General features: G+C 36.3%; 1 protein-coding gene across 6 annotated transcripts in view; it reads right to left on the bottom strand.

Annotated features, from left to right (window-relative positions):
• Positions 1-21,450, bottom strand: part of cnksr1 (connector enhancer of kinase suppressor of Ras 1) — a 31,252-nt gene extending 9,802 nt beyond the window's left edge. For 2 of the 6 annotated variants that reach the window (XM_081394168.1, XM_081394167.1), the window contains exons 1-10: positions 21,235-21,430; positions 17,806-17,963; positions 13,982-14,184; positions 13,790-13,874; positions 8,519-8,560; positions 5,098-5,217; positions 3,851-3,910; positions 3,111-3,179; positions 2,468-2,587; positions 550-644 (exon numbers count right to left, since the gene is read on the bottom strand). In XM_081394168.1, the coding sequence (XP_081250294.1) occupies positions 550-644; positions 2,468-2,587; positions 3,111-3,179; positions 3,851-3,910; positions 5,098-5,217; positions 8,519-8,560; positions 13,790-13,874; positions 13,982-14,184; positions 17,806-17,963; positions 21,235-21,286 (1,004 nt within the window). In that variant the 5' untranslated portion in view covers positions 21,287-21,430. Of the gene's footprint in view, positions 1-549; positions 645-2,467; positions 2,588-3,110; positions 3,180-3,850; positions 3,911-5,097; positions 5,218-8,518; positions 8,561-13,789; positions 13,875-13,981; positions 14,185-16,489; positions 16,679-17,805; positions 17,964-21,234 lie in introns of those variants that run through there. The other 4 variants (XM_081394170.1, XM_081394169.1, XM_081394172.1 and 1 more) reach the window with 4 other exon arrangements.
• Between the last annotated feature and the right edge of the window lie 2,033 nt (positions 21,451-23,483).

Genomic DNA, 23,483 nt, shown 5'->3' with positions numbered 1-23,483 from the left:
AGGAGCGTCAGGGGAAATTCAGCATCAGAAACAGCAGCATATAGTGATTATAGGAGCGTCAGAGGAAATTCAGCATCAGAAACAGCAGCTTATAGTGATTATAGGAGGGTCAGGGGAAATTCAGCATCAGAAACAGCAGCATATAGTGATTATAGGAGCGTCAGAGGAAATTCAGCATCAGAAACAGCAGCATATAGTGATTATAGGAGTCAGGGGAAATTCAGCATCAGAAACAGCAGCATATAGTGATTATAGGAGCGTCAGGGGAAATTCAGCATCAGAAACAGCAGCATATAGTGATTATAGGAGCGTCAGAGGAAATTCAGCATCAGAAACAGCAGCATATAGTGATTATAGGAGCGTCAGGGGAAATTCAGCATCAGAAACAGCAGCATATAGTGATTATAGGAGCGTCAGGGGAAATTCAGCATCAGAAACAGCAGCATATAGTGATTATAGGAGCGTCAGGGGAAATTCAGCATCAGAAACAGCAGCATATAGTGATTATAGGAGCGTCAGAGGAAATTCAGCTGAAAAGGCCAAACTCACCTGAAGGACAGAGAACGGACTGAAGCTGCCACCCTCCCCAAAAGAGAATGTCTGTTTTTCTCTTCCTCTTCTTCCTCTTCCTCTTCCTCCGCTCTCTGAAAGTAAAGAATCGATGAGATTGATGTTTGGAAAAACCCAATGTCACCTCAGAGAGTGACACCTCTCATGTGGCAAGTGTTTTTTTTTTGTGGCGAGACATGAAGATGTGTGACAATGAGGTCATGTGTATGTTCATGTCTTGTGAATGACCATGGTTAGTTTGTGGCATGCATTAGTACATTTATATGTCCATTTCCAGTTAGACTGTGCTAGTGCCTGTGTTTGTGTGTGGGTTTATAAAGCAATACTTTGGGGACAAAATTGTTCCAAGAAATCATTATTATTATTTTAATTCTAAAAATGCAAAAGCTTACTTTTAGCTTTAGGCTTCATAAAAACAATAGATGTCTATGTGTCCTTATTTAAAAGTCTAAGTGTTGGGGTTATTATTGTTAACTAGAACAAAAAGTAAAACCATAAAAAAGTATTACTTGTAATAAAAGAAACATTAACAGAAATATAATAAATTATAAAAAAATAATTGTTGTCAAGGCAACATTTCTATTTTTGTTTAGGCTGAGTACTAAAATAACTAAAACTAAATCTAAAACATAATAAAAAAGAGACATATTTAAGTCTGAGCTCTTTGCACAACCCTGAGGATCAGTCCCTCAGGGTAACCAACAGACCCAATCATTGTAAAAGCCACATGACTGCTACATCACACACTGCTTCAGAAAATTTACTTTTTTAATTTTACTGGAAATACACACATACTAGATCAAACAGCAAGGAGAACAGTCTCTCTCTCTCTCTCTCTCTCTCTCTCTCTCTCTCTCTCTCTCTCTCTCTATATATATATATATATATATATATATATATATATATTATATACAGTATATATATTTATAGAATGTTCAAAAGAACAGCATTTATTTGAAATCAAAATCTTTTGTAACATTAAAAAAGTTTTTAGTCACTTTTCTATCGATTTAATGCATCCTTGCTATAATAAAAGTATTAAATTGTTTTGTTTTTTTATCTTACTGACCCCAACTTTTGATCGGAAGTGTATAATAGTCATCCAACCTGTATGAGTGTGTATATGTGCATGTGTGTGTGTGTGTGTGTGTAATATCAGGAGGGTAGGAAGTCACTGTTGTCATGACGATGCACTCAATAAACAAGTTCAAATTAAAATACGATTGTTTCTTTCATTTGAAAACGTTTATTGTAAATGTGTATGTGTGAGAGAATGTGTATTCATCGCAGTGTCACAAAGAGGAAATGTACTCATCGAACAAACACAACCACGTGTGACGTGTGAACATGTGATGTCAATAAAACTGTTGCAAAGCAACCACTAAAAGAATCAACAGTGTAAAACGCTGGCAGCACCTCATATGAGACTCATGTGTTCATTTCAAGCTTATTATTAACACTGTCAAAACACATTCAGCTTTTTTCTAGACAAACAGCAATACCAAATGAATGGAATACAACCCCCCAAAAAAATGTTTATAAGCCCGATCCAAATCACATTCGTAACTGGTTTGAAATCTGTTTGTTTTTTAAAGTATTTTGTCGTTAAAACTACCTGAATGCCAGTCAGGTTTTTTTATCTCATCATTTCACTTTTTATGTCATAATGTTTTTTTGTTGTTGTTTTTTTTACTACTTTTTATGTCATAATTATGATTTGGTTTCAGTCCTAAAGATTGGATTTGATAACCAAATCAAATATGAGTCCAGTGTGAACAAAGCTGAAACCCTAAAGGATTTAAAAAACTGATTCCAGAGTCATTGAGATAAACTGCCTAATTAGTATTATAAAGTATGTATGTATGATATGTATAGTAAAAGGATGAGCCTTTAGTACCTCAGAATTTGCTCGGCTCTCTTTGCGTTTCAGGAAACCTGGAAGCCTCCTCAAAACCAGATTTACTCCATTTGGATTCTCCTCTAGTTTTTTAACAAGGTTTGTCCTGCTCCAGCCAACCTGGAATTGGATTTATAATTTACATTGTGTTAAATAAATGTATATTTGCATCCAAAATGGAGGTTCTTTTGAATGCTTGATGCGTCACCTTTCTATGAGTTATTTTCAGAAAACTGTGCTAGATTTATTTATTCATTTCGTTTGAAAAAGTTAGAAAAAAAACTGAAAAAAACAGAGTACATTTCTTTTTCAAAACATTTTGCCAAACCTGTTACATTCAAAATGTTTCAGTGTTTAACATCAAGAAGCATCAACGTTTGTCTTTCTTCTAGTGTGCCTATCAGTAATAATAGGGCATTGGGCCACAAAATAACAATAATCCAATTTAGTGGACAAAAGACATCTGCTCAAATCCAGCGGGCAGGTCATCAAATGGACGGACGAGTCTCACTGTGCTAACCCAGGGTTCAGCCCCTCTCATTAAAACCCTGTCAAATTTCCTTCCTTACAGAAGTCTTTATGTAAATAACCTTTTACTATTATTTAGTACAGTTATCATTAGCATTGAACAGTTCCTACTTACTACTATCTGTCCGTTGACCTGAATGACCTCATCTCCCGCTAAAATCTTCTCAGAGATCTCTGTAGGAAACTGTAAGACAGGATTTATGATTATGTACAACAGAAGATGTTCAACTGAGTATATCAGTACCAAAAATTGCAATGGCGTAGAAGGAACCACCCACAAACAGAAGCATCATGCCCATTCAAACTGACAAGTGCCGCTTTTGAAACCAAGTGCATTTAGTATGCAAAATCAACATCTTTAAGGTTGGATAACTAATTATTTTAAATAACAGTGTAGGTTAAAAGGTGAAGAGGTGTAGGTGAGTGAGTGATTAAATGTGCCTCTTTTCTGAATCCAATATATTTAAATGAAACTAAAGGAAATGACATAACTCCCCTCCTCCCCCATTTCTGACCATAAGGCATTTTACTTTGAAGCATAGTTTTCTCTTTTTATATAGGAAAGAAAAATTAGCAAAAAAAATTCAAACTCAAGATTCTCATTTTAAGACACCTTTTAAAATGGCCCACTTTTTTACAAGGAGGAAGTTAAGATTTCGGTCACACTGTTCTGAGAGTCAAGTTTGACTGACATTCTGTATGTGTCGATTAATTTATGGGATCATTGACAGCAGACTGGGTGATTTAAATTTGTATATGCAAGAAAAACACGAATTTTCTACCTAAACAAATGAAATTATACTTCTCCATCTTCCAAAATATAAGAAGCGCTGGGGTACCATCAACCTGTCCTACCTCAGCTGCTGTTCCAGTGACAAAATGATTTCTGGATCCTGTGGTGGTGATCTCAATTCCCTATGTGAAAGAAATAATTTGCATATCAAGCCAAGATAATCTTAGACCTCAGCTAAACTAGAATTCAATGGCTTATATAAAAGAGATGAAAATCCGGGCTGCTAATTGGTGAACCCTGCAGATTCGGCTGTAATATTTAGCCTTCCTGCCATCTAGATCAGCAAGCATTATGGAAAGAAATTCAAAGGGAGAACTGAGGGAGAATGTTCAAACCGGCATTGGTCAATAAATCGACTGCAGTATCAGATGTTAGACAAAGTTCGATCGAAATAGTATTGATTCTGCTGAAAATGTACTGTAAGTACAGAGACCTCCTGCTAAAGAGACAATGAATCAGGGTGGGATCAATAATAATCAATCATGTCCAATTATTATATTCTCTGACTCTTGTTCTTGCAACAATATCGCTCCTGGAAACAGCAGAGGCGGGTCTTTCTTGGCAAGAATCACAAGACAGATATACCTTTGATATTAAAGTATAATGTACTAAACAGTGTAAAAAAAAATGTGTTATTAGATTTCCTCAAATGGTTTGTGGATGACTGCCAATGTAATCATGCATGTTGCATTGCGTGTTTGTGAAGACACGCACAACATAAATGCCCCAAATTAAATTCAAATTTGTCAAACATGACAAAAGACTATGTAAGCCTTTATAACTAATCAAGTTTCTCAGAGTATGGCTGTTCTTAATTGAACTGCATGGGCAAATTTAAACTAATTATACTATGGGTTTAATAGGTTTAAATTTAAATTAAAAACAGGCACCTCACAGAAAAGCTTCTTTTTTTGTGGAGCTGCATAGTGTTGTTAAGGTACAGAAAGGAGGAGCTTTACATGATTAAACAACATATTAGCAACATATTAGCTGAATATAATACAAAGTGCAAGGACTGTCTGGGTAGAAAGAAATGATTTATTAACACTGTTTAATGAAAGAGATAAAACAGACAGAGTGCAGATTCAGAAACTCCATCTGTACCTCTATACTAGGCATGGTTAGTTCTTTAACATTTGCCAAACTAAGGAGTAAATTTAACAGCACCATAGTATCTATTCTAAATAAATACTTTTACTGCTGAAAGCCAGAGAAAAACAGGGAAGCGAACTGGACAACATAGAGGATGAAACAGAGAAAGAATGAATTACTGTAAATAATTTGAGTTATGAATGATAAGATGCATTACCACGTGATCTCCTGGTGAGGCAGGGACCAGTTCAACACTCTCCAGCTGTGCAGTATGGGTAAGAAGAGTAAATGGACTAACGGTCAAAATCTCATCACACACTGCTACAAACTGACGACACTAGACAGAAAGACAGAAAAAGAAAAACACATGTCAGTTTAACTGAAGATGGATCATCTCTTCTAAAGTAATGAATATAGTCGTACATATAATTGGATTTTAGTGAGTTATATTTTCATGTACAATTTACACTAACGTCCAAAAGTTCGGGGTCAGCAATTAATACTTTTATTCAGCAAGGACACATTAAATTGATCAACAGTGACAGACATTTATAATGTTACAAAAGATTTCTATTTCAAATAAATGCTGTTTCATTTAAACCTTTTACAGTATTCAAAGAATCCTAAAATAATATATCATGGCTTCCTTGGTGAGCATAAGAGACTTTCAAAAACATTAAAATACATCACATATTTTTAATATTTAATAAAGTGCTGTAACAAAAATACAAGATGCACATTTGCTCTTTCATTGTACACTTATTACACTAAACTATTTTTGTGAGTGAAAATTACTTTCTGTGGTAAATGAAAGCATATCACAGAATCAGAAGTGTGTCATTTCTGTGCCATGAAAATAGTTATCATGTGTCTGTGTCACATGAGAACTATGATATGCATTACATTTGTAAACAAACAAAAATTTAAAGAATGTTTATTTACAGTAGGGCTGTCAAAATGATTAATCGCATCTAACATAAAAGCTTGTGTTTACAGACACAAACACACACATATATGTATGTGTGTGTGTATATACACTCACCTAAAGGATTATTAGGAACACCATACTAATACTGTGTTTGACCCCCTTTCGCCTTCAGAACTGCCTTAAAGGGATAGTTCACTTTGAAATTAATTTTTGATATGTTTTAGCTTACCTCAAGGGCATCCAAGATGTAGGTGTCTTTGTTTCCGCAGTAGTTTCAATTTTGATATTTTTAGGTCAAACCGTTCTTGTCTGTCAGTCATATAATGCAGGTCGATGGTCACTGTATCAAAACACAAGCACAGAGTCCAAATTAAAACAATTCCCCATCGTCCAAATTAAACAATTCCCCATCGTAAGTACACATTGATGGCCTAAGACACGAAACGAGCGGTTTGTGTGAGAAAATGAACAGTATTTATATCGTTGTTATCTCTTGAAAACAGCACACGTCTAAATGATCTGACGGCGCGAGCGGGTATAGATGTATACACTAGATGTCGCCTTTGCTACTGCAGTTCATTGGAACGAAACCGTAGCCAAGGCAACATCTATGTATACATCTATACCCGCCCGCGCCGTCAGATCATTTGCACGTGTGCTGTGTTACAAGAGGTAAAAACGATACAAATACTGTTCATTTTCTCACACAAACCGCTCGTTTCGTGTCTTAGGCCATCAATGTGTACTTACGATGGGGAATTGTTTAATTTGGACGATGGGGAATTGTTTTAATTTGGACTCTGTGCTTGTGTTTTGATACAGTGACCATCGACCTGCATTATATGACTGACAGACAAGAACGGTTTGACCTAAAAATATCCAAATTGAAACTACTGCGGAAAAAAAGACACCTACATCTTGGATGCCCTTGAGGTAAGCTAAAACATACCAAAATTTATTTTCAAAGTGAACTATCCCTTTAATTCTACGTGCCATTGATTCTAAAGGATTATTAGGAACACCATACTAATACTGTGTTTGACCCCCTTTCGCCTTCAGAACTGCCTTAATTCTAAGTGGCATTGATTCAACAAGGTGCTGAAAGCATTCTTTAGAAATGTTGGCCCACATTGATAGGATAGCATCTTGCAGTTGATGGAGATTTGTGGGATGCACATCCAGGGCACGAAGCTCCCGTTCCACCACATCCCAAAGATGCTCTATTGGGTTGAGATCTGGTGACTGTGGGGGCCATTTTAGTACAGTGAACTCATTGTCATGTTCAAGAAACCAATTTGAAATGATTCGAGCTTTGTGACATGGTGCATTATCCTGCTGGAAGTAGCCATCAGAGGATGGGTACATGGTGGTCATAAAGGGATGGACATGGTCAGAAACAATGCTCAGGTAGGCCGTAGCATTTAAACGATGCCCAATTGGCACTAAGGGGCCTAAAGTGTGCCAAGAAAACATCCCCCACACCATTACACCACCACCACCATGATGGATCCATGTTCTCATTCTGTTTACGCCAAATTCTGACTCTACCATCTGAATGTCTCAACAGAAATCGAGACTCATCAGACCAGGCAACATTTTTCCAGTCTTCAACTGTCCAATTTTGGTGAGCTCGTGCAAATTGTAGCCTCTTTTTCCTATTTGTAGTGGAGATGAGTGGTACCCGGTGGGGTCTTCTGCTGTTGTAGCCCATCCGCCTCAAGGTTGTGCGTGTTGTGGCTTCACAAATGCTTTGCTGCATACCTCGGTTGTAACGAGTGGTTATTTCAGTCAAAGTTGCTCTTCTATCAGCTTGAATCAGTCGGCCCATTCTCCTCTGACCTCTAGCATCAACAAGGCATTTTCGCCCACAGGACTGCCGCATACTGGATGTTTTTCCTTTTTTAACACCATTCTTTGTAAACCCTAGAAATGGTTGTGCGTGAAAATCCCAGTAAATGAGCAGATTGTGAAATACTCAGACCGGCCCGTCTGGCACCAACAACCATGCCACGCTCAAAATTGCTTAAATCACCTTTCTTTCCCATTCTGACATTCAGTTTGGAGTTCAGGAGATTGTCTTGACCAGGACCACACCCCTAAATGCATTGAAGCAACTGCCATGTGATTGGTTGATTAGATAATTGCATTAATGAGAAATTGAACAGGTGTTCCTAATAATCCTTTAGGTGAGTATATATATATATATATATATATATATATATATATATATATATATATATATATATATATATATATATATATATATATATATATATATATATATATATATATATATATATATATATATATATATATATATATATATATATATATATATATATATATATATACACACATACATATATATATATATATATATACATACATATACATATATACATACGCACATATATATATATATACATATATATACACATATACGTGTATATATATATATATATATATATATATATATATATATATATATATATATATATATATACACACACATATATGTATGTGTATATATATATATGTATGTGTGTGTGTGCGCGTGTATATTATTACACATATATTATATAAACAAACTTTGATGTTAGATGTGATTAATCGATTTGACAGCATTAAAATAAAGAAAACCTTCATATTCATAAGGGTCAACAGACATGCGGAAAGTAAGAGTGAAAACAGAAGACCCATGATCTCTTACTATAGAGATGATGTCCTTCTCCTTTTCAAACACAGCGGTTTCCTACAGGGAAGAGAGAGAGAAAATAGAGAACATTTACTAAAAATGCAAGTGCTTCCACCCACCGAGGAGTATGATGCACAATCCAGAGATCTACAAACACTGAGTTCATCTAACCCACTCACTCCTTGGCTGATTCAGCTCGTTCAGCCCTCTCAATGAAACACTTCCTTAAAAAGAGTGACGCTACACACAGTTAACAGCCCTCAGACCATTGAATCCACAAGCTGAAGTAAGAACAAGATTACATACACTCAAACACACTCTCATGCGTAATACCTGGAACATGTAGATCATAGTCTAATTAAAGGATTATGGTGGCCGCTTAGGATCAGTGGCAACCAGACATACTGATGCGCCAAATCTTATGTAACATCCCTAAAGATAAACATTGAATCCCAGACCACTAACAGATTCACTTCAGCCAATATACAACTCACCCAGCCATGAAGTTCAGTACAAATAAAAACAAAACAAATAAGGGCTCATATCCAACCTCAGATCTGTTTGAATTGGCTGAATGTTTTCAGTTAGTCCATCTGAGGCATAAAAGTATGTACTTACTGGACTCAGGTGTGTGAGAGAGAGGATATGACAAGGCACGCAGCTGAATAATTTTGAAGGAAGGGATGCGTGTGTGACAACGATCGCTCACTTCTCGTTATTTTAAACAAGTGTGTCACTTCCCCTCCTGACAGAGTGACATAATGTAAAAAAACAGCAGGTGGAAATACATATTCAGAGAAATAAAAAAAGGTGATTGGATGGATGGATAGATAGATGGATAGATGAATGGATGGATAGATAGATAGATGGATATGTGGATGGATAGAGGGATAGATCCTCTATGAACACATCAGTTTTGAGTAAAACAATGAGATCTGACAGAGTTGGCGTTTTAACAGCACTGGCTGCAGGGATTTCACTTCAAATGAGAGCAATTATCTGCTTTGTTTAAGGTTTTGGATAAGGATACAGTTGTGTTTCCAAGCAGGTTTTATGCAGAAGAGCTTGAAAGTAAGATGTGCCGTTGTCACAGAAACATATGTAAATGTGAAATAAATAGAATGAGGATGTGTAAGGTCAAACAGGACACACATACACACACTGGTCATGTCATTTAGTATAATATCTTCAATATTCACACCCTGCCAAAGAAAACTACCAAAGTGTCTTTTTATAGGTCATTATGGTGCAGTTCAAGCACAGGTCATTATACAGCCGTGCAGAGGAGACCAACGGCCAAGGTCAAGAATTTCATTAAATACTACATTAAATTTCGGTTTGTTTTCAATAAACTCTATCGGATACCCCCAAAATATCTGGCACGTGTCTCATGGGATCATTCTGTGATACCTTTACATCTTTAAAAAAAAAGCTTGATACTGGTTGCCATTTACTGGCATTACTGCCATTTAATGAAGTATATGGAATTAGAACAACACCAGGGTGAGTAAATGATAACTTAATTTTCATTTTAAGGTGAACTACCCCTCTAAAACCTTTTGTATAATCAAGTGCAAGCTCACATTTAGATCTGCCTCCGTTTTTGAGTGCAACTCCCACATTTCAAAATCCAATCAACAACCAATAGGTAGTACCCGCCCTTCATTTTTTTCTTTCCTGATAATACATTACACCTAGATGTACATCACAATATGGAAGACAAGAGCTGTCGCTACTTCTGCTTCTGCATCGCTACTTTAATTGAGATAAGGAGGAGAGATTACATGTCTTCTTGCCCTTGCTTAATTTAATTTCTTTTCTTTTCGCCTTTCTCTAAATTTAATTGTATTGTATTAAGTTATTCATATTTCTTTTTTAATCACTATAGATATTTTGGCTTTTGATATTTTCTGAGCAAATGTAATACTGAAAACTAAATTTGAAAACTCAGAAAAGGAGTGAAAATGAGAGACATCTTTGAGACACACCTGATATTCACTGTCTCCCCAGTAGCTTTCCTTTCCTAGCTCTATTGAGGCTGACACAAAGGAGCTTCATTCAGCTCAAAAGCTTTTACCTTGTTTTCTTCTAGTTCTCAACAAAGCTCCTCATTTCAAATTGATAATGATCATTAACTCTATTTTAACACTGCAGAAAGAGAGAGAGAGAACTTCCTTCAGTGATAAAACACAGGTCAGCTATGGTTTACTGGCGTGACAAATAACTGCATTTGCAGCTGGAAAAAAAATGGAGCAGACCAAAGTATATAAATGCTTCTGTCTCAAGGCAGAGACCAAGAGCTAAATCGAATGCTCTAGTAAGGGGTCACAGTCTCCAGGCCAGCAGACCTGGAGATACTAAAAAAAGCTCTGCCTCACATCCTGCATGGATTCGTTTACACCTCTCCAAGGCATAAACAACACACATGCTTGTTTTCCCATCATGGTGGGAACGTTCTATTGAGCTGATGAGATTCTATGCCCCTATAACCAAAACCTAACTCTTACAGAAACCTTAATACATTTTAACATTGTCAATAAGGCATTTTGGAATGTTTCTTAAGCTTACATTCCATACTGTAATACCTTCTAAAACTCTACAGAAGAGACGACTTCTAAAATTCCATGACACAGACTGTTTATTAAATGAAACAACCATTTCCTCTCAACACAAACCGGCAAATATTATGCTAAATATTTCTGAGGCAACTTCAGACATGTGAATGTTGAGGGAAAAGTGTATTTAGGGTAAAAAAGACAAAACAAGCACACACGGTACCTAACGGACGTGACCTTTTCTTAATCCACTGATGTGTTATTTCAGTACGGTGTGTGTGTGTGTGTGTGTGCGAATCTCCTTTTACACCCTCTGTCTAACTCCCCGCCTCTTATCTCTCTTTTAATTAATCTATCTTTCACTCCTTCACCTCTCCTTCGTTTTAAGTTCATTACTCCTCTCTCTCTTTCTCGATAAAGTCATCAGCTGATTGCTAATTATTCCACTCCCCGGGGAAGCGCTGCCAATACAGACAAACACACCAAAACTTGCACAGATGCAATTATATCTCTGATAAAAAGAGCTTCCCTTCATATCTGGGTTATCCCTGGAGTCACTGAATATTTGTTCATCTGTTCATCAAAAAACACCACTCACCACCAGTGAGCAAGACACAGTCATCCATGTATGACACACACACTAGTATCACCAGAAAGTTTTGCTTGACATGGTGACCTTTGGCTTCAGGTGACGTGGTTTCTATGAAGATCAGAAGCCCACCTGTCCTCTAACACCTGTTCTAACACTCACCTTCTTGGTTTAAATGTCACAAACTTATTAAAATCTAAGTAGAATGAACACTCTATTCCCAGAAACCTTTATCCAACTGTAATTATTAATAGAAACTGGAGTGGTCTGGCCTCAGTCAGATGTGATCTGTTTTGATTTAGGAGTTCATATGGGATTTCATATATACACACAAACCGAGAGCTGTTCTGCATAAGTTGATCCTTATGCAATCAAACATAAATCGGGTCATGTATATTGCATTTTCTACAACTTACATTGCATATATAATGAAATATATGAAAGTATTATTTATGTATGCACTACCGTTCAAACTTTTGAACGGAAGTACCGGTATATCAAATTTGTATTTTCACAGGTGGTGTCAAAACATTTGACACCACTGAATGTGAGAATGATCATGTAAGGATCAGTGACCCAGAACAGCCCTCAGTTTGTACATTAACTCTTCTTTTACTGCTACCTTTCTTACATTCAAAAGTTACTGATTGCTGCACAAAAAGGCATTTGCTCATATAATAAACACAGAATTTGGTTTGTAGCGTAAACAGGAAGTATACAAACAATGCACTTAAATTAGAAACGATACCATCAGCTTTATGAAAACGAACTCAGCGACAAAACATCGCGGGAGAGAAAACAACTACCTAGTGATTTACACTGTGTGTACGTGTGTTTGCTACAGCTGACAGAAAGTAGTTGATAGCATCAAGTGTCAACATACTTAGTGTGCACATTGCACATTGTTTCTCCATACACACACACTTAGCTTCTTTCTCATTTCCACACTTTCCTTCCCCTCTTTAGAAATTCTGTTAGCTTTCAGAGTAGAAGACTGAGTCACATCATCAATGATTCAAACCCTTTTCTGTTATTTTCCTCTGTGATTACACAAACAGCACCGAAAAGTCCTTGAAACTTAAAAGCGAACAAGAAAGCTGCAGGAAACATGGAGCAAATGGTTCAGATGCCTTTCGAATGACAAATCTTGAAATAGATGCTATCTGATTTCCAACGACACTGTGAGTAAGTCAACATGTTTTATCATTAGTATATCTGTGCGTGTGGCTCTGTGTGCACCTAAGTAAACTATAAGACTGTTAAACTTGTGAAACTTTCTAGGTAAAAGTATATGAGATGGATGAATGGCAGAAAATGAGAAAGAAAATAAGCAATCAAAACCTACTGAAGTATAAAATTGTCGATATACAACAAACCTGTTATTCCATGTCCAGATGAAAGATACTCTTCTGGTGGAGTGAATATCATGTGACCTCTTCTTCTGTACGCTCACCACAGGTGAATAACACACGACCAAAAGATCTTTCAGTTCTCATAGTCTGTCTATGAATGCCCCTCCCCCCTCCCTCCCTCCATCTCTCTCTCCCTCCCTCTCTCTCTCTCCAGTGAATACACATAATGAAAAACATATGTTTGTCAGCATTTTTCTGAATATCAGTCATGAAGCAAACAAGCAAAGCAATCATTGGACAACATGTAAAATGCATCTCCAAAAATATTTAGGTTAGCAAGCTGCACAAATAGTACCACAAATAGGCGATATGGACAGACTTAAAAATGACCAGAACCTCTATTTGACTTTAATCACTTCAGACTGATTTTTAAGTCAGTATTGCCTGAGCGCACATTCAGATATTTTCAATTAATAACAATAATAATTAATAATATCTAAATTTCAGTATGTTACTTGCAAAAAGTTATTGAATGCTTTCAGAAGACTTGGAATATAGCACACAAGTCATATGGACCAATTTTATGGCCTTTCCCCCCTCTTTTTTTTTGGAGCTTGACAGCTACCGCCCCACTCACTACCATTGTATGGAAAAAGCAATGTTTCATTGCTTGTGTCAAGAAGGAATGTCATACAGGTTTGTAACAACATTAAGGGGGAGCAACCAATGGCACAATTTTAATTTTCGGGTGAAAACTCCCTTTAAAGCACTGTAATATGATCACACTCACCTTATGCACTGTGGTATCCAGATCTTTACACAAAGTGGTGACTTTCTCATTTGCTGTGTATCCGGTCTGCTGTGCAAACTGATACCTGTAAAGACATACGCATTATGACTGAGAATGAACAAAATATCACAACACTACTCCATGCTCGAACTCATGGTCTAAATACGAACACGGTAAACATCGGATTCTCACCTGCTGAGCATAGATGCAAGTCCATTGGATGCTGTGATCACGTCCACCACCGCCTGCAGTACCTGATGTGGGAGCTTGGTGGCGCTCTGTCCGTCAATGGTATTGACACGCCAGCGCCCCTGTATGCTCATCTGCAGAGTGTGAGCCACTGCACGCAGCTTCTCCGTCAAACTGCGCAGACTGTCACCCCCAACACTGTATGTCTGTGCAGACATGGGAAACATGTTAGGTGCCATTCACATCGTGTTCAGAAAGTGTTTTTTTGCGTTTAAAGTGGAATAAAAAAAAAAAAACAGGGTCTTGAGATCCGTTTTTAAAAGCTGAACTTTTTTAACATCATTCTTATGGTGCGTTTCATTCCAAGTTGGGAAGTTGTAATTATGACGTCAGATGCATTCAAGTTACTTTGTTTGGAGCAAATTTTACTTCAACAATATGATGAATAAAGAATGCGCATCAGGTGTGTTTTTGTTTTTTTTATTCAAATTATGAAGGTGCTGTGTTATATATTCCAGTGGTTTTCAATCCTGGTCCCCAGTCCCCACACTGCTCTGCACATTTTATATGGCAGCGTCCAAATCATATACTCTTTTAAGTAGGTACTCATTTTGACATTGCAAGCACTAAAAAAAGTGTTCTACAGTTGTGGTCAGAATTATTGGCACCCCTGGTAAATATGATCAAAGATGGCTGTAAAAATCAATCTGCATTGTTTATCCTTTTGGTCTTTCATTTAAAAAACTGAAGTAAAATAATTGAAAGTGTGTGTGTGTGTGTGTGTGTGTGTGTGGGTGTGTGTGTGTGTGTGTGGGGGGGGTAATCACATTGTGAAATAAATGTTTATTCTCCAAAAACATGTTGGCCACAATTATTGGCACCCTTTTATTAAATACTTTTTGCAACCTCCTTTTGCCAAGATAACAGCTTTGAGTCTTCTCCTATAATGCCTGATGAGTTTGGAGAACACCTGACAAGAGATCAGAGACCGTTCCTCCATACAGAATCTCTCCAGATCCTTCAGATTCCCAGCTCCATGTTGGTGCTTCTTCTCTTCAGTTCACCCCACTCATTTTCTATTGGGTTCAGGTCAGTGAACTTGGACATCCATTACAGAAGCTTGATTTTGTGTTCAGTGAGACATTTTTGTGTTGATTTTGATGTTTGTTTTGGATCGTTGTCCTGATGGAAGTTTCAACCACTGTCCATTGTAAGATTTCTAGCAGAAGCGGTCATGTTTTGATCTGTTGGTATTTTTCTAGAATCCATGATACCATAACTAGTCTGGAGGCCAGGACCTCAGGCAGAAAAATAGGTCCACAACATTAAAGATCCAGCAGTATATTTAACCGTGGGCACGGGGTACCTTTTATCTCTATTTGCACCAAACCCATCTGGTGGGTTTGTTGCCAAAAATCTCTTTTTTTAGTTTCATCTGACCACAGAACCAAGATCCAGTATTGTCCGACAATTGAATATGCAGGAGTTTGTTTTTGGATGAGAGAGGAGGATTTAGTAGGGGTTGTTCTAATTTTTTTTTATTTTTAGGCTTTCTGACCCCAAGACTCAAATAAACACTGCAATTTTCCATCTGTGATCCTTGGAGATTCTTTGGCCACTCAAACTTTCCTCCTCACCGTGCATTAGGACGATATAGACACACGTCCTCTTCCAGGCAGATTCGTAATATCTGTAGCTGATTGGAACTTTTTAATTATTGCCCTGATGGTGGAAATGTGAATTTTCAAAGTTTTAGCTATTTTCTTACAGCCACTTTCTCTTTTGCGAAGCTCAACAATCTTTTTCTGCACATCAGAACTGGTTTTAGTCATTGTGATGGATGATTAAGGCAATTTGGCCTTTGTGAAACAAGGAATTTATATTCCTGTGAAACAAGACGTTATAGCTAGACAATTTCATCTTCCTAGTCACCCTGGTGTGCTAAAAAAATGTAATATTAATGGGAATATATTTTAGAGATATTTTACTCATAAAAAATTCTAGGGGTTGTTTCATAATGTGATTCCCCCACTTTCAATTATTTTACTTCAATGAAAGGAAAGATTTTTTGCGAGTTTTTTTTAAAGAAAGATCAATGCAGATTTATTTTTACAGCCATCTTTGATCATATTTATCAGGGGTGCCAATAATTCTGACCACAACTGTTTATAGTATGAAAGTAATCTGGACGTCCTACATTTGCCATGTTGTCATTATCATGTGACCTACAACGTCAGTTACGTCGCTTCACTGCCATTCACATATCCTCTCCCATGGGCTGCATCCGAAATTGCATACTTCCCTACTATATAGTAGGTAAAAAAAAAAAACAGTATGACAAAAAAAGTATGTCTGAATTCATATGACTCATAAAACTGTAGGCAAAAAGTACCCAGATGACCTGAAGTGATTCTGAAGTGTGCATACGATGGACATTTTACTATCCCATTAAGCCACGGGAGAGGATTTATGAATCGCACTGCTGCTGAGATTTGAGGTTTGCTAACTTACATCTGGAAAATACAGTTCCTGTTATTCTCCAGCTATTCTCTCTATAGCAAAGCAGGAGCAGTTGAGCCTGACGTTTACTGTTACGACACACGCAGGGAGTCCTGGCACCATCAGGTCCACATTAATCCTCCCAGCAGGCAAAACATTTAAGCACATGGAGCATATCCACTGTCAGCTTCAGTCAGCGAGCTAGCAATAAACACATTTGTGACCCTGGACCACAAAACCAGTCACAAGTCGCACGGGTATATTTGTGGCAATAGCCAACAATACATTATATTGCTCAAAATTATTGATTTTTCTTTCATGCCAAAAATCATTAGGATATTAATCAAAAATCATGTTCCATGAAGATATTTAGTAAATTTCCTACCGTAAATGTATAGGCTAACAAATTTATTTTTGCGAGTGGATGCAGCAGAATCGCGAACATAAATGGACAACTTTAACAGTGATTTTCTCAATGTTTAGAGTTTTTTGCACCCTCAGATTCCAGATTTTCAGTTAGTTGTATCTCGGCCAAATATTGTCCTATCCTAACAAACCATACATCAATGAAAAGCTTATTTAATCAGCTTTGAGATGGTGTATAAATCTAAATTTCTCATTTTTGTGACTGGTTTTGTGGTCCAGGGTCACATTTTTGCTCTGAAAATGAATGTCCTCTGTCAGCTCTGACAAATGAATGTCTAAAGTCAGCAGGGTGAGCAACTCTCACAGATGTAATGAAATTAACAGACAGCGAGAGAGGGGGGGGGGGGTAGAGAGAGAGAGAGAATGAATGAGAGATATTGTATACAGAGCAGTTCAGTCTCAGACTAATGTTATAACTGTTTAAAAAATGATAGTGACTCATTGAAGAGCTACAGCATTCTTCCCCTCCATAACAAAGGCTCTAAATTGGGCAGCGCACGCACGTTAACTAACACATACACTACCAAAAACTCATACAGAAATACTTAAAATCAGATGAAATAACAAAAGGATTATTACAATACAATTACACCCATTCACAAACCTTACACTAAAATCCAAACTTTATCGTCTTTATACTCCATTCACATCCTTTGTTCTAAACAAAGGGCTAATAATAAATAGACTAAATTTAGCACTAAAAGCATTCTGAAGTGTGAATTAAGGTATTATTTAGTCCAGGAGCATTTTTAGATGTTTTCACAAAGATTAATGTGATCCACACACACACACACACACACACACACACACACACACACACACACACACACACACACACACACACACACACACACACACACACACACACACACCCACACACACACACACACACACAATCCTACCAAAGCACAGAGTTTTTCCACAGCCTCTAGTATTAGCTCCTGATGTCCGATTTTATGCACTCCGAGTTTCTCCAGCCTGGAAGAGGAAAGTTGCAGCAGATCTGAGCCAGAGAGCTGCCACTCAGAGAATGAGTACTGCTGCAGAGGAGCATCCAGACCTAACAGACACACAGACATATCACAATTCAAGTCCATCAATAGTTCAAGTTAGAATTGAAGTTCATCACAGTACCAAATGTTACTGGATACAAATGTAATAACAAAAAATATTATATATACTACCAGTACAAAGTCTAGGGTCAGTATGATTTATATATATATATACACATATACATATATATATATATATATATATATATATATATATATATATATATATATATATATATATATATATATATATATGTATGAAGAGTTCAGATGCAAAAGCCTCTAAATGCCATCTGAACTTTTCTTCTAGAATGATAATTTTTATCAAGCTCGTATATATAAATTCAATCATTTCACTTAAATGGCAATGAAGATTACCTATTAATTGTCATTTAAGTGAAATTACTGAACTTAAATATACAAGCTTGATAAAAATGATCATTCTATAAGAAAATTTCAGATGGCACTTAGAGGCTTTTGCATCTGAACTCTTCATATATATATATATATATATATATATATATATATATATATATATATATATATATATATATATATATATTCAGCAAGGATGTATTAAATTGATCAGTGACAGCAAAGACTTTCCATTTCAACTAAATGCTGAAAAGATTTCACAATTTCCACAAAAAAATATTAAGCAGCAAAACTTACAACAAAAACTTTAACATAGATAATAATAATAATAATAATAAACCTTATTTACAAGTAACAAAAACGCATATTAAAATAATTTGTGTAACTGAAAACTGGAGTAATGGCTGGTGAAAAGTTTTTGAATAAAGCTTTGTCATATAAGGAATAAATTACATTTTATAATATATTAAAATAGAAAAGTTATTTTAAATTTGTATTAATATTTCACAATATTACGTTTTTTACTGGGGGGGGGGGGGTTAACAAATAAATGCAGCCTTGGTGAGCAGACTAAGAGACTTCTTTAAAAAAAAAAAAAAAAAAAAACTTAAAAAACAATCTTACCAACACCAAACTTCTGAATGCATCTAAAAATTAAAATCATCTTCTTAAAATATATATAAAGTTAAAAAGAAAATATATAATCGTCACTATTACAATGGAGAAATCCAAATAAAAATATTGAAAGAAAAACGAGTAGTGAGTAGAAAGAGTGTGAGATGCCAACACATTATGAATGAAAGGAAATGGCTACATCATGAGAATCTCAAGTACCTCCCACTGAACAATCCACATATACACATATGAAAACAATTCCATGTAACTGTTGCAATGGAAGGAAATGAGGATGAAGAAGGTGCCCAGGAGGCATGTGGGTCATACACACTAAAGCTGTGCAGCCAGCTGTTGTAGTCATTATAAAACACACACACCTGCTGTGTTTACTTTAGGGAAAAGCACTTTAGAAGTTTCTATTGTTAACTAGCTTGGAATGATCAAGGTGAAGATCCAGCTGAAGTTACTAGATGGATTCTTGTCTGCACATGCTTTACTCCTGTAAACTCATACACATGATGTGTATCACTCAAAACATTCAAGGTTTAAGCTTTTTTCTCTAAGCTGGTGAAACACAAAGATTTTAGGCCCTGAAGGAAATTCCTTTGCGTAAGATTTTTACGCAACTACATCCACAGCCAAAAGATTTTATAACCATATGAGACTATTCTCTAATCTAGATTCATAACACATGTAAAGTATTTTACCATGATTTGTTTTAAAAAAATCTAATGAAATGCCATATAAAATGCAATCTAACCACAGTGAATATAAGGCTTTGTTATCATATTTGGTTTGATATATTTATTCAGCCTTTAGAGATCCCATAGCTCCAAAACAGGATCTAAATGATCAAAAGATACAACCTAATGTCCAACATTTGTCAAACACTTAGACAAACAAACAAGTTAGAGAATGGACTCTATGCTTCTGTTACAGTCTAATAGGTTATAAGGGCTTCAATAGCATCTACACAAACACACAACTAGACAACATTAGTAAAGTGCACATTAGAATACTTGTATTTTACATAGTTTTACTAATATTGTTTCAAACTCAAAAGGCCGATTTGTTTACAACATTTTATTTTAGGAAAAAAGCAAGGAAAATTGATATTATGCATGTGTGAAACAACTGGTGAATTACAAAAATAGGGTGAAGATCTTATTTGAAGATAAGATAGAGATTCAAGAAACCAAGTTAGTGGGTGAAACTGTTGCAAGCATATAGAAGAGATAAGGCCTAGTTAGGAAGTCAAAAGGCCTAGCCTACATCTCAATATGCTGCTGTCAATCACCCGGCCTGTTCAAAAACCCCTTAAATTAAAATCATTATTGTTAATTATGCCCTTCAAACTAAAATGTTTACAGTATTTACAGGCTGTGTTTCATACTTATTATTCAAATTTTGCTGAAAGGCCTATAATAGCCAGTTTAATGCCTGGACTAATTGTGACAACATTTGGCATCATATGTGTTCAATATCTTTTCTTCTGTGCAATACTGGTCAAACCGTTCAGTTGCCAAATACTTTAAGGTATGTGCCTATACTAAAATTGAATTTCAGAAACATTCATTGAAGTATTAGGCTTAGGTTTTCCTAATTCATATTATTAATCCACTGTAAACACAATAACTCAATAGAAATATAAAGCAAAAACGAAATAAAGAGTAAAAGGCCAGCAGTGCATAATCAATGTTATACTTTACACTTCATAGTTGGATTATACATAATGAATACATAATATTTACAACCAACTGCTGCACAAAATAACCATAATGGTTCATTAGTATTACGCAATAGCCTACTACAGTATAGTAGCCAACACTATAATACTAATATAAATATATTTTAAACACACAGCGACACAAACACTATTGTGAAGTATAAAAGAAAGGACATTGTATAGAGTTCGAGTATTAAAGTGAAACCCCAGAACATCAGAACTGAGCGACAGTGATAGAGACATGCGCATATAGAACGATGTGGGCCAGTCTGGACACGCACAGAGAATGACAGCAGCAGATTTTATCGCTTTGCATATTATAATCGACGTATCAGTACTATAGCATAGTGTTTTTGAAGTTTGTTAAATCGCCATTGAATTCACCAGCTGAGTTATCAACAAACTAAAAAGCGCTTCCTCATTCCACCAACACCTTCCGTTCCTTGGGGATTTGTGTCGTTCCTGTTTTATTCGGCCATATCTTTCTGTCGACCTACATGAAACTAACTGTCGGTCTCTAAAAACACAAAGACACAGACATAAACAAAAACACACCCGGTTACCTTTGAGCCACTCGGTGACTCTCTCGGTGCTCCAAGACGCTACGGGCTCCATGATCTTAGGAGCATGAATTCAAATCCCTGAAGTGGATCAGAGCAAAGAAAAGTTCATCCTGGTGTCTGTCTGGTTGGCACACCTTCCTACAGGTAAAGCTGCTCTCTTGGCCAATGGTGTTCTGCGAACACTGCGCCTGTCTCCGTTTGCTGGGCGGGGTTCATGAAACTGTCATAGAGGCTGTTCAATGTCCCGAGAGCAAATCTGTTTTTTCTTTTTTTCTTTTTTTTTTTTTTTGGTTTGCCAAATTGCAGACTCTCTCCTTGCAAACTTGAAAATGTTTTGATCAGCTTTCCGCTAGCATTAGTAAGTAAAACTATTTTAAATCCAATTTCCCCTCTTAAAGGGATAGTTCACCCAAAAATATATTCTAAAGAATGTTGGTAATCAAAAAAAAAAAAAAAACTATGGAAGTCAATGGGGACCAGAAATAAAAATGATGTTTCAAAATATCTTCTTTTGTGTTCAACAGAACAAAGAAACTTATTCAGGTTTAAAACAACATGAGGGTGAGTAAATGATGACAAAATTTTGGGGTGAACTATCCCTTTAAGTTGAAATTTACATGTTATATATTGTTTCTTACAAATGTTTTTTGAAAAATATGTGAACATATCCATCTCTTGCAAATTACAGTTGGCTAGTTATGGTGTGAATGCAGCATAAGCTACTTTTTTGGTTCGGGAGGAACTGTATAAGGGGGCTGCTGTTTGTTTGCGGTGCTCTGTGACTGATGTCTGTCTAACTCTGCATAGCACGAAACGCACTGATGGCTTGTGATGTCTGCGCGAGCAGGGTGGAGGTGTAGGCAGGTAGAACATCGTACCATCGAATGCGATGATTGGACGAACATTTCATGGTCCTACACCTTCCACAGACAATATATAGTCTATACATAAAATACATTTAGACCACTTAACATAGTGATTGCTATCAGGATGTGAAGAGACTTTCAAAAAATGTGTCTGGAATAAATTGCCTTCCCTGCCTTTAAAATAGTTTACCGTTAGGAAATTGTGAAGAAAAACGGAATCCAAGACTTTTGACTGGAAGCTTCATTCACCAAGTAGGTTACAAACGCAAATTGCATTTTAAGGTGGTATCTGCACATTTTTATGTATAAATAAATATATTTTATGTAACTTTTTTTTCTTCAAATATGTCCATAATATCTAAAATACCCCTTCGATCATTATCTAATTAATCCAGTGTACAATCCAGCCTAAGATGGTTAGTGGTTTTAGGTTTTCTCAGTCAGATCTAATTTGATACTTTAAGATGGGGTTTGGGGAGTTTTGGAGACCACCATAAACCAGCAAAAACTAACAAACCATTATGCTGGTTTAAGTGTTTTTTGTTGTTGTTGTTTTTTTTCGTTTTTTTTTTTCATTAGGGCATTGGACTGCACTCTAGCGCCTCCTACTGTCTGTGTGATAGATGCATTGTTTAGGTGATGTGTGTGTGTGAATGCAGAATATATATTTTAAAATAGTTGACTTAATGTACAAACCTGATAAGACGTGTTTCAAAAGCACCATGCAGTCTTGGCTCCATATATAATTAATTTCTCCTATTCAGATCCAGCATGTTGTAAACAGAGTGCATCTCAGTATGCATGTCCAATAAGGCAATAACGCAGAGACGATATATGATTCAGAACATATGGCTATGGAGTAGATGATAGTGCTACATAAAAGAGCAGTCGCTTCAAAAGCAAAGCAAGTGCATGATTTGATTTGCATTCTATTGTAGAGCATAGAGGCGGCCGAGCAGTGAGTGGCCTTATGAAATATATCCTTGAAGCTCTTGAACTCCTGACAATAGTTTTACTGAGTTATAGCGGCATTGTGTCCAGAGAGATGACCTGACCTGGTATACATAATTTAAAATCCTTTGTTCTCGACTCTACTCAAGATTCATGAGCAACACAATATTACAAAGGTCTAAACTTGCATTTTGTTGCAATCTATGCATAGACGTTCATTATTCCAATGCTATGGAAATGGGTGAATAATATACATATTTATTCCAGTGAAATAATTTGGCTGTGTATATATAATGTTTTAATTCAATGTTTATTTTGCATCATATTCATTTGAAATTGACCCTTGACCTAGTTTCAGACTGTGTATTGGTTCTCAAAATCTCAGCAGTATAAATATAACAGAGAGTCCCTGAGGCTTTCGTCCTCCCAATT

Source organism: Scardinius erythrophthalmus, assembly GCF_964197995.2.
Source record: "Scardinius erythrophthalmus genome assembly, chromosome: 19".
NCBI classification, from domain to species: domain Eukaryota; kingdom Metazoa; phylum Chordata; class Actinopteri; order Cypriniformes; family Leuciscidae; genus Scardinius; species Scardinius erythrophthalmus.
This window is presented reverse-complemented; position numbering and strand designations above follow the sequence as displayed.